The sequence below is a fragment of the Galeopterus variegatus genome, unplaced genomic scaffold, assembly GCF_000696425.1.
Source record: "Galeopterus variegatus unplaced genomic scaffold, G_variegatus-3.0.2 Scaffold742, whole genome shotgun sequence".
In the NCBI taxonomy this organism is placed as follows: domain Eukaryota; kingdom Metazoa; phylum Chordata; class Mammalia; order Dermoptera; family Cynocephalidae; genus Galeopterus; species Galeopterus variegatus.
Genome location: NW_007726853.1, coordinates 528540 through 545319, shown reverse-complemented (window position 1 = coordinate 545319; position 16780 = coordinate 528540). Strand labels below are relative to the sequence as shown.

The 16780-nt window shown below is 36.2% G+C and overlaps 1 protein-coding gene across 1 annotated transcript; it reads left to right on the top strand.

The window, feature by feature from the left end:
• Positions 1-4236: 4236 nt before the first annotated feature.
• Positions 4237-15553, top strand: LOC103589916 (echinoderm microtubule-associated protein-like 5; the record flags this gene model as incomplete). The annotated part of the gene is made up of 11 exons (XM_008571993.1): positions 4237-4410; positions 5453-5661; positions 7542-7699; positions 9224-9338; positions 10314-10502; positions 10687-10859; positions 12072-12234; positions 12843-12946; positions 13914-14067; positions 14702-14802; positions 15159-15553. Coding segments are annotated over 11 exons (1577 nt in total), but the record flags the coding sequence as incomplete, so codon positions are not given.
• Between the last annotated feature and the right edge of the window lie 1227 nt (positions 15554-16780).

Genomic DNA, 16780 nt, shown 5'->3' with positions numbered 1-16780 from the left:
GGAGGTTTCGGTGATGGGACACAATAACTAACTACATTGTATATTGACAAAATAAAAATTTAAAAAAAATAATAAAATAAAATAAAAAAAGAAAACAGTTGGGCAGGAAGAAATTATCCACAGTCATAAGGAATGAAGGCAGTTTGGGTGCAAATACAAAAAGACTGGTAAATTTGGGGATGGAAAAATAAGGAAGCTCTTGTCTGATGACTTCTGTTTTCTCTGTGTCATCAGCTGAGACTGAGGAGGTGGAAGTGGGGAAGTGGGTGTTAGTGGGAAGAGGGATAAAGTTTTGAAACTGCCACTTTGGAATATGGGAGAATAAATTTATACATTAGAAAAGATAGGGCTGAGCCCGTGGCGCACTCGGGAGAGTGCAGCACTGGGAGCGCAGCGACGCTCCCGCCGCGGGTTCGGATCCTACATAGGAATGGCCGGTACGCTCACTGGCTGAGCGCGGTGTGGGCGACATCACACCAAGGGTTGTGATCCCCTTACTGGTCACGGAAAAAAAAAAACAAAAACATATAATTATCATTGAATACATTAGATGTGTTTTCAGTGGACACTAGGGGAGCATCTTTAGTCTCTGGCAAAGTTATTTCAGTATTTCTAAGACTATCTGAAGCTGAGAATTTGACATTTTTGATCCTTAAGGCAGTTCAAGTAGAGAGAGCTCTCTCTCTCTGTCATTCATTAATATTTGTTGCGATAGGCGGTTGTCCATCAAATTATTTTAGTGGTCTTCTGTATGCCCTCTACAACAGAACAGGAAATTTGTAGTTCGGATCCTACATAGGAATGGCCGGTACGCTCACTGGCTGAGCGCGGTGTGGGCGCACCACACCAAGGGTTGTGATCCCCTTACTGGTCACGGAAAAAAAAAAAAAAAACATATAATTATCATTGAATACATTAGATGTGTTTTCAGTGGACACTAGGGGAGCATCTTTAGTCTCTGGCAAAGTTATTTCAGTACTTCTAAGACTATCTGAAGCTGAGAATTTGACATTTTTGATCCTTAAGGCAGTTCAAGTAGAGAGAGCTCTCTCTCTCTGTCATTCATTAATATTTGTTGCGATAGGCGGTTGTCCATCAAATTATTTTAGTGGTCTTCTGTATGCCCTCTACAACAGAACAGGAAATTTGTTAGCACATAAGAGTAAAGAGAGAGGGTGATTTCCTGAGTCTGCTGTGTCAAGAGCTCTACAATGTCATCCAGAACCCAGGTACTTTCCATCTCTTCTGCTCTGTCATCCACAGCGCTGGCTTCACCCATTAGGCTGGTTGCATTTATGGTCATAAAATGGCTGCAGGAGCAGTTACAGTTACATGGTTCCTTGCTCTCATCCAGTGGAAGAGAGGAAAAAAACCCTTTCAGAATCATGACCTAAAAGTCCTTCCTTTTAGCATAATTGAGTCATTTTAGGACTTGAACCAAACCTTATTCTGAGACACCAGGGAATACCATGTGCTGATTGCCTTAAATCTGGGTTACTAAATTAAATCACTGAGCTTGGGGGATAGGGAGGTGAGCAGTTGGGGCAGGGGAGTATTATCACAGTAGGCTCGGGCTTACCAGTTGAGCATGCACCTTGTTCCCCTTGAATCACTTGCACCTACATGAGAGAGCAGTGGATTTCTGAATAAAATTGGAGCTTTGTCAAGAAGAAAGGATGGAATGGATAATGGTATACAGCAAAGACGTATCCACTACAGAAACTAAAGGGCAAAATACAATTGGCATACATAATGGTCCATACTAAAATTGTTTTAAAATACAGTTTTTATTATACTATATCAAAGGCAAACTAAGATATGGAGAAAATATATTCTTTAAAACTTTGATTATTATGAAACCCAATTAGTAATTTAAAGAGACTCTCATGGAGGGAGGAGGGAGAGAGGTTTCAGTGATGGGCCATAATAACCAACTACATTGTATATTGACAAAATAAAAATTAAAAAAAAAAAAAGAGAGAGACTCTCATGAATTTCTGTACAGGATTATGAAAAGTTGTTGAGATTGATTTTCCAGAAAGAGCTAGATGTGGTGGAAAGAGTAAGTATGGAACCTGGGTACTGTTGACAGCACATCTGTGCTGGCTCTGAGTTACATGTGAGTTAGGGCCAGTCACTTAACTCCTCTGAGCCTGAGTTCAGGGGAAAACATACCTGCCTAGAAGGTAGGAATTAGAAAGTGTGAGACGTACCCAGTAACAATGTCTGTCACAATAGGCACTTAATGCCTGACGGCCTCCCAGAAGCAAGGAGTAACATTCGTATCTGTGTTACTAGAGCATGAATGACCATTTTCAAATGATAGGAGAAAATAAAATAAACTTAATGAACATAATTTCACCTTTCTTTAGTAACTTAGGCCCTGAGAATTTGCAGTCATTTTTTAATGTTAAATACTGTTATTGATGTAAGTTTAGAAGAGTCTAAATGTGTAGTAATCCTATAGCACAGCATACCTTACCTGTAGGTTTTATCACTATATGTATATTTGCAGGATGTGGCTGGCCAGTACAGGGATTGAACCCTGGACCTTATGCTCTGACCAACTGAGCTAACTGGCCAGCCCTTTACCTGCAGATTTTAAGACATAAATTCCTGGTATCAGCTTCTTGCCATCTCCTTTAATTTTTTATAAAAGTATGAGAAGCTTAGTAACTCAATTTAAGATTACTTGCTGTTTAAATTTAAGATGAATGGAGCTCTTTGTAATTAAAATATTAACTTTGAAAGCAAAGAAAATAGTGATATTTCTTGAAAATCCATTGTCTACCTTATCATATTTTGGCAAATATAGTATGTGGACTGCCCCGAGGTGCTTTTTGTAAACATATACAAAAATGTTTGTATAATATTTATCACTGGCAAAAAATTATAGAGTGATCTCCTAGTATAATTTTACATTCTAAATTTAACCACCTAGCATTCCTTAGTGAGATTGAGTTTACCTGTGTCTCAGAGTACTTTGACTTTTAATGAATGAGGAACATTCTAATTTTAATCCAATACTGGCCAGCCACCAAAAAAGCCAAAAATAAAAAATAACAGTTTTGGTCCAATACTTAAATTATTGTGATAAATTTTTCAAACATAACCTATTTTATATGGTAAACTTATGTCTGTTCCATAGTTTTGATATTTTACAGTTGCATAAGTTTTTGAATAATTTCTACTTAACGATACTCAAATTTAAATCTCTGGTTTAATGTATTTTAACTGCTTTGTTTGAAGAACCGTCAGATTTAATTTATCATTGTGTACTGTAAATAGCAGATGGTGTAAAATATTATCTAAATTTATCAGAATATTTTCTTTAGAGACCAAAATTTCTTTCTGTATCAAGTGATTTAAGGCAGTGTGTCTTAATGTTTCTCTATCTTTGCAATATTTATAACATTTATACTTCTAAGTATGTGTACTTTAGAATTTTGGTTGTTTTATTAAAGGTGCTTATGTTCTGAGGCTGAATTAACTGTTGAATTGACTTACCTATTTATTTTTAAAGAACGTAATTCATGAAAAAAGGACAATACAAAGAAAGCTATGATTTTTAATTTAGAAAATAGAACTGGGAGATTTTTTTTAAGCAGCAGAAACAAGCTACACAACATGAATAACAATGTACTTTTTAAAGATTAGCAGTTTTCTTTCCCATGAAATTCTGTTTTAAAAAGTCTGACAAAGTGATAGGAACGTAGCTTTTTACCAGGTATCTATATCTGTATGATTGAACATTTCTTTTGAGATCTATTCAGGTTTCCTACCAACTGCCTTTCTCAATTTGTGTCTGCTTTTCATTTCTCCTTCAGATAACATCAGTACTGAATGTATCCTTGTATTTAATATATTTATTGTATAATATTTGTATAGTTTTCCATATAATTATATACAGATTAAAAATGTATATAAAACATATATTATTTTTGAAGAGTTGTTTCAAGTTGTGATTGCCTGACTTGCTTATCTAAATGCTATTTTCCCAAAAGTGAAATTCGGAATATAGCCTGAAAGAATATTCTATTCTGTATATATATTTTTTCCTTCCCCTTTCCTTTCTTTCCTTTTTAAATTAAGTCTTAGTTTTGAGCTATTCTTTGTTAAATACAGTTTTTCTTTGGTACACATTTTTCCATGTTTCAGAGATGAATGTGCATCAGCTTTAGAAGTGGAAACATTTGTAAAGGTGTATTACAGTGTTTGGATTTTATCTTTATTTAGCTACAGCCCCTTCTATCCACATCTGGGACGCAGTAAACAAGCAGACTTTATCTATCCTAAGATGCTACCATTCGAAGGGAGTATGTTCAGTCAGCTTCAGTGCTACTGGCAAACTATTGCTGTCAGTGGGACTAGACCCAGAACACACTATTACCATTTGGAGATGGCAAGAAGGTAGGATTCTTTTTGTGTGTGATTTTTTTTAAAAAACAAGAATACTAGGGTAATATGAATTCTGTATTTAATATTTGCCATAAGTTTGCAGTTGAAACCATTATTCAGTGTAGTCCTACACAGTACACAGCATGTTCCACTTTAAAAGCCCAGTGAAACTGTAAGCTCAAAAATCAGATATATTAATGAAACAGTAATTGGTATTATAAATGGTTCACTGCTATTTCCTTTCAGTAAGAAACTATGTATGTTGTATGTGTTTTTGCTAATTATTAATGATTTGATAGTTTATGGAGGATCTTAATAAATAATAAAAATGAAATGTTTTAAATGATAATAGAAGATCAATACAGTAATATAACTACTAACTACTTTAGACAAAACTTTTCAGTTATATAAAGAGAAGTTAATGGAGTGACCGGGGTAGGTGGGGGGAATAGACATGGTTCCTAAAGTCTAAAATGTTCTTTAGGGCCGACCCCGTGGCTCACTTGGGAGAGTGCAGCGCTGGGAGCGCCGAGGCTGCGGGTTCGGATCCTATATAGGGATGGCCGGTGCGCTCACTGGCTGAGCGCGGTGCAGGCAACACCAAGCCAAGGGTTGCGATCTCCTTACCAGTCACAAAAAAAAAAAAAAAATGTTTTGAAAAAAAATAAAAAATAAAACAAAATGTTCTTTAAATGGTTATGAAGTTCTTTATAACTACACACATCACTTGGGAAGATATGTGAAAAGGACTTTCTACACAAGTAGTTATATCATGTGATAACTAGGCAGCGGGGCAAGGGCCACAGCCCTCTCTTCTTAGAAGCATTTGCATCTTGAGCTATGTATTTTGAAGGGGCTGGCCAGTTAGTTCAGTTGGTTAGAGCTTGGTGTTGTAACACCAAGGTCAAGATTCGGATCCCTGTACTGGCCAGCTGTCCCCCTGCAAATAATAAATAAATGCCATTTATTTTGAATAACTGTTTGATCCTAAATTGATTAGTTTGATTCTTATACTAACCTAGATTTTTTTTTTTTTTTGTATCTTCTTTATTAGGTGCCAAAATTGCCAGCAGAGCTGGTCACAACCAACGTATTTTTGTGGCAGAATTCCGACCAGACTCAGATACACAGTTTGTCTCTGTGGGAGTCAAACATGTGAAGTTTTGGACCCTGGCAGGAAGGGCTCTTCTTAGCAAAAAAGGGCTACTGAGCACACTGGAAGATGCCCGCATGCAGACCATGCTTGCTATTGCATTTGGTGCAGTATGTCCCTTAAAATGCCTGTAGTTACATAAACTGGACTACTTTAAATTTTCTTGCCTTAGATGGCCACATTAATGTTACTGATATGGCACTGTAATCTGTCGATCATGACATGGCCTGGTCAGGCATATATTTTATCTTTCAAAAATCTGATAGTTTCAGAAATGAGGGAGTGGAAAAGAAAGTCAGCGAGAGGGAAGGATTATGACAAAACATTAGGGTTCTTGGGCCATTGCCATTCTTCAAAAGCCTTAATTCACCTTCCAGTCATCATTCTAAATATCCTAAAATCTCTGTTTTCCTAGTAGTTCCTCATGGTCCTAAAAATTTGTCAGAGTAAAAAGAAAGGTAAATTAAGAACACAATTTTTGGTCTGGCCCCGTGGCGCACTTGGGAGAGTGCGGCGCTGGGAGTGCAGCAACGCTCCCGCCTGGGTTCGGATCCTATATAGGCACGGCCGGTGCACTCACTGGCTGAGCGCGGTGCAGGCGACACCAGGCCAAGGGTTGCAATTCCCTGGTCACGAAAAAGACAAAACAAACAAACAAACACGATTTTCAAGTGATTTAAGGGGGTACTTGGGTTTAGGATTTCCTTTGCAGTCACGAAAAAGACAAAACAAACAAACACGATTTTCAAGTGATTTAAGGGGGTACTTGGGTTTAGGATTTCCTTTGCTTTCTATAATCTTAACTCACTGCTTACCATATAGTTGGAAGTGCGTTGGGCCAGTGTCTCTAATGCAGGGGAAGACAGAGGTAGAGACAAGATGAGATTTACAATTCCTGGTCTTGATAGCAGAGGGTTCAAGAGCACTCCTCTCCCCTCGTCTCACTGTATCCCATCTGCGCCTGTGGTTTCCAATCCGTGCGTCTTTCCTTTAATACCCCAGTTTGGCTAGGCTTTATAGGTCCTTTGGTGCATCAAAAAACTATGTGGATTTACTTCATAAGTGTTTATTGGGTATGCAATATCTAAAGGAAGAAACTTATAATTTTAAAACATTAAAGTACACTTAGTTTTTTGAGAAAAAGACGATTGAAAATGTTGGTCAGACCACGTTAAACTTCAGTTGAACATTTTGGGTATTCTTAATATAAGAGCAGTAATTCCCTTCCAGAAGAAAACCCCACATATTCACAAGCTTCTGGCATTTAATATGCCCATGTAGCATAACTTTCTTCACATATAAAGTTCCTAATACCCATTCCCAATAAAAAATAAACTTGAGGACTAAACTGTCAGAAATTGATTTTTTATGTGTGAAGCAACAGTGCAATCAGCAAGAATGTTTTCTTACATATTTTTGAGCATCATCTATGCTAGGGGCTGTTGAAAGAGCCAGGGAAGTAAAATATTGGTTTCTGTACCTGAAGCATTCACATTCTAATTGCAGATAGGCATGAATTAATGATGCTCCTAGTCCTGCATGAGTTAGTGAAATCTGAAAAGCTCCTGCAACTTTGCTATAGGTAATAGTTGTACTTTCTATGGCAAAATCTTTTACTAAACCTAATAAGTTATCTTCACTTCCTCTTCTTTTTTACGCTATTAATTATTAATGACCTTTATTTATTGGGTAGAGGGAAGTAATCCAAAGAAACAGTATATACTAGAATTATAGTATTTTGTAACTGGAAGAAAAGAATTTTTTAAGGTTATTCTAGCTGATAAGCAACAGACCTGTAAAAGGAAAATGTCCTGACAAAGCTAAACCTGAAGTTCAGGTTTTCTGACTTGAGTCCACTGCTTCCCCACCACACCACGCATGCTCTTTTTATCAAAGGTGAGATAACATTACACTTACATAGACAATGCTTATAAGAACTTTATTTGAACTTTTGATGAATTTATCTCCCCCCTTCCCCACTCCTTTTCAGAATAACTTGACGTTTACAGGTACCATCAGCGGTGATGTCTGTGTGTGGAAAGATCACATGTTGTGTAGAATCGTAGCCAGAGCTCACAATGGGCCTGTGTTTGCCATGTACACCACCCTGAGAGACGGACTTATTGTGACTGGTGGCAAGGAAAGGCCGTGAGTCCTTTCTTTTCACACTCATTGAATGTGTATGCATTTGTGGTCTACCTGAGGTTTGTAGTTAGGATTCTAGTTACTTTGAGGCTACAGAGATTAGCCTTCTTTCTCATTTGCTCCCCCTTTATTGCCTTTTTATATGACTTCTGGTCATTCTCATTTCTGGCCTTAAATCACTTCTGATTTTTTTTCACATTTAGATAAACCTAAACTCCAATACCTGGGGTGATACTTTTTCTGTGGGGTGGATAGGTAGTTGTCCTACAAGTTAAGAATTAATTTTCTTAATATCTATATGCTTGTATAAATATTTGCTGAGTAAATGTCTTTACCATTGACCCAGGATTCATCTTGACTGACTGCTCTTTGTTGTTGTTCAACTAGATACTAAGTAAAACGCATCCTGTTGCATTAGGAAAGGATGAGCGGATTAGGGACAAACTTTGCTTTTGTTAAAAGCAAATGTTAAACTGTTTTATATAAGACTTCAAAATTTAAATCTGAGGAGAGACCTTTTTCTGAGTTAATTTTCAGATCTCCCAATAGTAACTAGATACTTATAACTGATTTGCTATCAACATAGTCACACACATGTTGAAATGTGACATATAATTGACTAAGAAGTACATTTACGGGCCGGCCTGGTGGCGCACTCGGTAGAGTGCGGTGCTTGGGAGCGCAGCGGCGCTCCCGCCAAGGGTTCGGATCCCATATAGAGACCGGTCCACTCACTGGTTGAGCGCGGTGCGGGCGCGACACCGAGGGTTGCGATCCCGTTACCGGTCACGGAAAAAGACATAAAGGGAAAAAAAAAAAAGAAGTACATTTACTACAGGCTTAAAAGAACCCACATATATTAAACACTGGTGCAGCAGATTTTGCCTTTCACATAAGGGAAGAATGTATTGTGGTAAACATGGGCATGTTTTTTTCCCTAAGACAAGCAATTTATCTAGCAGAAAATGAAGGAATACATTTTTCAGTTCTTCCAAGAGAAAATTCATAAATGGGTTATATTTCCTCTTTTTCATATGACTCCAACACTGATATTTCCCACATGCCATCATCTAGTCTTGCACATCCCTACACACTAGCAGCCTGCTGAACTGTTTCAGTAGGATATCTTTATAATGGTAGGAAAGAAATGCACTGCTCTTTTGGCCCTTAAATGCTATAGCATGTCATCTGTAATCCTATTATCGCACCTACATTTCCATTATCCTTTTTTTTTTTTTCCTGGCTGGCCAGGATGGGGATCTGAACCCCTGACCTTGGTGTTACAGCACCAAGCTCTAACCAACTAGTTAACTAGCCAGGCCCATTTCCATTATCCTTTTAACATTAAAATCTGTACATCTCCTTAATGAAGAAGTATTATGAGAAAGGCTAATATTAGAAGTAAACTATAAATACCAGGTCCTTATTCTTAGTAGTCTGCATGTAACTTAGTATTTGTTTATAATAAAAATTATTTGTAGTAGCCAATAATAAATGCTTCTTTTGGTTTGGTCGATATGTACTTAGGTCAAAAGAAGGAGGAGCAGTTAAACTGTGGGATCAGGAACTGAGGCGATGCCGTGCCTTCAGGCTTGAGACTGGACAAGTCACAGACTGTGTTCGTTCGGTGTGCAGAAGCAAAGTAAGATGTTCCTTGAGGCAATATGGTGCGGCAGAAAACAGAGAACAGTTATTACTGATTCTTTCAGCCTTTGTAGCTTAATGAATAATACTTAACAAGGCATAAAGACAGATTTGCTTGCCAGTGTTAACTCTGCCTTTTTCTCTGCTGCTTTATTTTCAGTTCCAGTGTTTGTACCAGGGCAATGCATGAGGAAGCTATTTTGTCTAAATGGTGTATTTAGGGCCGAGCCTGTGGCGCACTTGGGAGGGTGTGGCGCTGGGAGCACGGCAGCGCTCCCGCCCTGAGTTCGGATCCTATATAGGGATGACCAGTGCGCTCACAGCGCTCACTGGCTGAGCGCGGTGCGGCCGGTCTCAAAAAGGACAAAAAAATAAAAAATAAATAAATAAATGGTGTATTTAAACCTCCATTTTTTCATGAATCTGCTAATTCAACTATGATAGAACTGAAAATCCTTGCTACCTGGCTTATTTTGTTTAGAGCAACTGTCTCTCTTTTTTAAAAACATACTTTCCTATAAAAAAATTTTGAACATGGTGCACTCGTAAGTGTACTTATAAATCATATACATGTATTATCTTCAGTCTGCATATTAAATTAGTTAAACTTACTTTTACTTACACTTTTTAACTAAAAAATAAATTCCAGTACTTTCTTCTTATATCCCAATGTACTTACCCTCTTTGGAGATCCTAAGATTATCACAGTCGAAGTCAAAACTTTGTTTATTGAGGAATCGAGGTGTATTACCATAGAGAAAAGTTTTATTCTTTAGCTTAAACTCTAACACACAACCCAGCCCTTGCAGATGTGTGCCTCTAGTCATAGAAAAATTTGCATGAGTTAATGATTGGCTTGCTACCAGACAAGCTCAAAGTAAAAAGTTCTCTATAAGTAAACCAATAGGGTCATTCTTGTATTATTAAGAACTGTTGTATTACATTAGTTGTATTGGTCCCACTTGTGTTTCAGGGCAAGATACTAGTTGGGACAAGGAATGCTGAAATAATTGAGGTTGGAGAAAAAAATGCAGCATGTAATATTTTAGTTAATGGCCATGTGGATGGACCAATCTGGGGACTAGCAACACATCCTTCAAGGGATTTTTTCCTTTCTGCTGCAGAAGATGGGACAGTGAGACTCTGGGATATTGCTGATAAAGTATGTACGAACAATTTATTAAAATATGTTACAATTTCTTAAAAGGAAACTGGAAGTCCTAAATTGCTAGCACTGAAAGAACTATTTCATAAGTATATTGAGAATTTGGGGGGGGGGGAATTGGTTTAATTTGTAAGTACTTCACTTAATGTAGTTTTCTATGACTCTTTTGGTTTTTATGCAGAAGATGTTAAACAAAGTGAATTTGGGACATGCTGCTCGTACTGTGTGTTATAGCCCTGAAGGAGACATGGTGGCTATTGGAATGAAAAATGGAGAATTTATTATTTTACTAGTAAGCTCTCTAAAAATATGGGGAAAGAAGAGAGACAGACGATGTGCAATCCATGACATCAGGTTAGTTAACAAATGGAATAGAATTTTTGGCATATACTTAAATGACCCAGCTTGCATTTGGAACTTTCCTTAGCTACATCTTCAGAAAAGACCCTGAGGACCTATAGCATTTTACATCAAAAATTGTATGCTGAAATATGGCTGTGTGTATACTTATTTAATTCTGCTTTCTAAATTATAAATCCACTGGGCAGCAACCACAGTGCCTTAAAATAGCAAGGGCAGTACAGGTAATATTTGACAAGTGTCACTAGACATGACCAGTAAGTTCACTGTGTCAAGAATTATCTACCACTGTACTACAAAATAGAGCCATCTACCCTTCAAAAGTTGTCACCCTGGAAAACTAAAGTTATAGCTCAAACATATCTTATTTCTCTTAATAACATCAGTTTTTGAATATATATAGTTGATTCATTTAATCAGTACTCATTGAACATCTACTATGTCCCAGAATCTGAATTTAAAGTTTTTGAGCCTTTATTTTTCAGTGCTTAAGCTCATTTTAACAGTAGAGACTACCATTTACTGAGCACTTTTATGTGATCATTAGGTAAGATTATTGAATCCAGGTCTGTCAAAAGTTTATACTCTTCAACAGTAAAATCTTTTTACAAATGAAACATTCCTCAGAACTTCAATACATAAAACAGTAACAGTAGCTTACCTTAGCCCCCACATGTCCATCCCCAGGGTACCTTAACAAGACTCATGGAGCATTTTCAAGAGACTGAATTGTCCCATACTGACTCCCATGATTGCTAGGCACATGGTATTTCTCTTTGCCTTTAAAAATAAGTCCTTCTAAGCCTCAAATAATGTCACTTCATCCTAATAACCTAAGTTATGCTGAGCTGTGTTCTTCACTATTATGACACCATTTTTCCAGATGAAAGAATCCTGTCTTAGTGAATTATGTTAACTTAGTAATTATGTAATTTTAATGGTTTTTTTAAAAAGATATTTTAAAAGGAATTGGGAGATGACAATTGAGGAAATATTTAAAATTGAAGTAAAGTATAAAGTTTTCTTATTTCGTGTAAACAAATCTCAGTTTACATAATCAGTTGTGTCTATCAGGTAAATCTGTTTGAGGCCATATCACACACAAACTTATTTTCAACAGCTAGCCAGGAAAAGTCACTGATCTTAAATATTTATACTATTTTATATGGTCTAACTCATTTGTTACCTGTTTTGTTATGTATTTAGATTTAGCCCAGATTCCCGGTATCTGGCAGTGGGTTCTAGTGAGAACTCAGTGGATTTTTATGACCTAACATTGGGCCCCACCCTTAACAGAATCAGCTACTGCAAAGACATTCCAAGCTTTGTCATTCAGATGGATTTCTCTGCAGATAGCAGATACCTCCAGGTACAGTACCAATACCACATACCCAGTTGACAAGGGTTGTTCTGCTTTTATATTTCCTGTTAGTGAATGCATTTAAAGCTTCTGAGTTCCAGAGCTTCTCAGCTCTTGCCTTTTACTATTATTAGGTTTCTGTATTAATTCTGTAATACCTTATTATTTTTTTTAAAAAAAAATAAAATTTACTGTGTGTATTTAAGGTATACAACGTGATGTTATGGGATATACAGTAGATAGTAAAAGGGTTACTATATGAAGCAAATGAACATATCCACTTGTTTTTGGAGCAAGAGCATCTAAAATCATCTCATTAACATGCATCCCAAATAGAGTACAATTTTATTACCTATAGTCCTCATGTTGTACATTAGCTTCCTAAAGTTGTTCATCCTACATATCTGCTACTCTGTGTCCTCTGACCTACATCTCCCCATTTTCTCCCTACTTATCAGTCCTTTTCTCCACTTCTCTAAGTTTTTGTAGTGATCTCTTACATTCTTAATACTGTTACATATGTAAATCAAGTAGCAACTTGCTAGTATTTTATAAACCCCTTATGGATTTTGCCTCTCACCTAATGGAATTCTTATCTCATTTTAATATGATGAAAGGTCTCCAGTGGCTGCTATAAACGGCATGTGTATGAAGTGCCTTCAGGAAAACATCTTATGGATCATGCTGCCATTGACAGAATTACTTGGGCTACATGGACTAGGTAAATATTTCATATATTCAAAAGGGAAGAACTGACTTTGAAGGTCAGTTAGAATAATTTGAAAATCCTATTTCTGAACAGTTAGAGCTATTCCACTAGGGAATACTAATTGAGTTTCAAGTTTACCGTTACTCTACCTTGAATTCCTCTTAGGAAGAGAATAATGGTGTGCTCATGTGCAATCCCTTATGATTGAATATATTCCATGTTTTATCAATTTCCATGATTTATTAAGTTCTTTGAAGGAAATCAAAGTTATAACCTTAAAGATGCCCTGATTTTTTTCTCAACATTAAATTTAATAACAGGCAATGAAAACATAAATTGGGGGCCGGCCCCGTGGCTCACTCAGGAGAGTGCGGCGCTGGTAGTGCCGAAGCTACAGGTTCGGATCCTATATAGGGATGGCCGGTGCACTCACTGGCTGAGCCCACGTGGTGCAGACAACACCTTGCCGGGGGTTGCGATCCCCTTCCTGGTCAAACAAACAAAACAAACAAAAAAAACCCCATAAATTGGGGGCTGTTAATCAACTGTATTATTTATCTAAAGGAATGCTATCTTGAAGCTGTTAGAAATGAAATGAAAGCTTATAAATTTGTTCAAACTTGCAGACTGTGTGACAGGTACCCATCTTTTAGTCAAAAATGCCATCCAATTCCTACAGCATATGTATCACTTTTAATTTAAAAAATAGTTCTATTAGCTCTCATAAAGTATTAATTGAATTTTAAAAGGATTGTTTAATCTATAAACCCTTTAAATTATAAAATTTCATTTTAAAAAGGTGGGAGTTAATATCCAGATGAAATTCTAGCTTCTAAACAGCTTGCCTTGTCATAATTTACTCCTTGTATTTTAAATAACATGATTAGGTATTTAAAGTTTAATTGCCAAGAAACTTATTTTCAATATGGTGAACCTGTCTGGACTTGCTATGGTAGATTTTCTTTTTCCTTCCCTCTAGTATTCTAGGAGATGAAGTTATGGGAATCTGGTCCAGGCATGCTGAGAAAGCTGATGTCACCTGTGCCTGTGTATCTCATTCAGGAATCAGCCTTGTAACAGGAGATGACTTTGGCATGGTTAAGTTATTTGATTTCCCATGTCCTGAAAAATTTGTAAGTTTGTGTTTGGTTTAGAATTTTAAATCATTTTACTCCCAATTTATATGTCTGATCATTAGTACTTTTATCCATGTAATTTAATATTTAAAATGTTTTGTCCTGATTTGCAAAGCTTTAAATTTTTATTTCTAAAATTTTTTCCCACACTTTCCTAAATCTATTACCCCAAAATAAAAGCAATTAGAAGGGCTAACCAGTTAGCTCACTTGGTTAAAGCATGGTGCTGACTACACCAGGTTCAGAGTTCAGATCCCCTTACTGGCCAGCCACCAAAATAAGTAAATAAATAAATAATAAAAGCTATTAGGAACAAATCCTCTCCTACCAGTAATGCCATCTTTGGAAACTATGCTGATAAAGGTGTGATTTTTACTAAACCTATGATCAGTTATCAAATTTCAAATGCTTTTCCTTATAAAACTTTTCAGAGTACCTGGAGACATCTGTCTGCCTAAATAACCTGGTTTGTATTAAATGCAGATCCATTAAATGCATTCTAATCATTCGCTGGGATCCTAACTCCTTACTCTCACCACAGCTCTTGTGATAGAGATTATGGTTCCTAATAGGAACCTTTGACTTGTGTGTGCTTCAAATGCCCTGAGCTTTGTCTGTCATTGTTTTTTAGGCAAAGCACAAAAGGTTCTTGGGTCATTCACCGCATGTGACAAATATTCGATTTACCAGTGGTGATCGACATGTTATTAGTGCTGGAGGTGATGACTGCAGGTTAGTAACCTTCTCAGCCCAAGAAGAGCTTTTACCAGTTAAGAGATTTAATATAACTTCTACAGCTTTAGTTTATGAACTCAGCTAATCATTATCAGGAAGCAGCATAAGCAGACAGTTCCTGAGTCATTTACTTATGCAAATAACAGAATGATTTGAAAGTTCAAATAAAAAACATTCAGCTGTTCTGAAAATCCAGAAATGTAATTAACTCCCTGCAATTGTTTTTTTCTAAAAAGTTACTAAGGAAAAATTTTGCACATGAATGATTTGAAAGTTCAACTAAAACATTCAGCTGTTCTGAAAATCCAGAAATGTAATTAACTCCCTGCAATTGTTTTTTTCTCTGATTGCAGTTTATTTGTCTGGAAATGTGTACATATGCCTCACTGAAAGATATGGATGTTGAGAAGACTACACAAATTAACAGCCTTGAGTGACCAGAATTAGAGGAAAAAAACCAAAACCAAACTGCATGGTCGAGTGGTGCTAACCCAAGGTTGTTCACAAGGAGAAATGTCCAGTAATCATCAAAATAGTTGAAGATTGATAAATTCAAAATATTGCTATATGTACTGGATAACTGTCCATAATCCATACACTGCCAGATAATTACATTTCAAGGAAGGATTAAATAAATACTTGATGGTAAAAGCCAGCCCCGCTTTCTCAGGGAGTGTGCAGTTTTGGCAGACCTGATGTGGAGATTTAGAGTACAGCACTCCTCAAAAAAAAAAAAAAAAAAAAAAAACCCCCAAATTAAAAAACCCAACTTGGATAATCATTTTTTTTTTTTTTAGTAAAACTGTGTTTCTTTTAACATTTATACTTTATTTTCAAGTTTCATTGTTTAATGAAAACATTAAATTTAAAATTCAATTGTAAGGAAAGGGAAACCCACCATCATCCTAAAGGATCATAGTTTTTAAAAGGCAAACATTATAGACAAGCTTTCCTAGAGAATATGATGTTTCTTAAGCATCAGTAAAGTCCTTTTTTTTTTTTTTTAAGGACACTTTTCTCCTAGCAGTTCTGAATTCAGGAACAGATCCAAAGTTAGTAGGACATTTTCATTAGTTAGTGCTGCATTTTCATTTTTGAACTGTCAAATCTTTTTATGTTCAGAAGCCATCTTTATAATTGAAAATTTAAAACATGACTGTAGCCTCATTAATGGAAAGTAGTATGATGAACAATTTCCAACGGTGTACAGTTTTTTTTAAATGTTTTAGATAGCAACAATATTTAACTGGAAGAGAATATTGCATATTTAAAGGTATAGCCTAATTTATAGACAATTAACATATAAACTAAAGCATTAAATTCACATTTACAAATTTGAACAATTTAGTAACTCTTGGAATAAAATTTTTATAGCTTTTTTCTATTGGGGAAAATTTGTTTAGTTAGATGTATGCCACCCAATAGGCTAATTTCCAAAATGAATGAATCCAGGTACATTTGTAAAACTTGTCAGTTAGAATTCCTTTTTAGTGGATTGGGACTGAATTCTTAGATCCTTATTCCTTTTCACTTTAAATGCTGCCAAAGATAAGTACCATTCAGGAATTTGCTGTTTAGCCTATCTGTAGTTTCCTGAAGATTGGAAATAATGCAGACTGCTGTTTAAAAATATATTTTTCTAAGTGCGAAGAAGTTTAAGATGCTCTATTGGTCCTATGAATTTTTATTTTAATGTGTTAATTATCTTTGTAGAATAAATCCCCTGAGGTTTCTGGAATCCTCAATTTAGTTTAACAAGACACATAAAAATTCCTAATAGCTATTATTTTCTATGTCCAACACTTTGTGAATACTAAGAACAGAGATGACTAAATTATATCATAGAAAGCCTAACCAGTGATTGAACCTGGTCAGTTTTAAAGTTCTGAATAGCTGTGTCTGAAGGACTGATTAAGGGGTTAAGAAGCTTGAAACATAAGATGGTTTTCGTTATTCACATCAATGGATTCTCCTA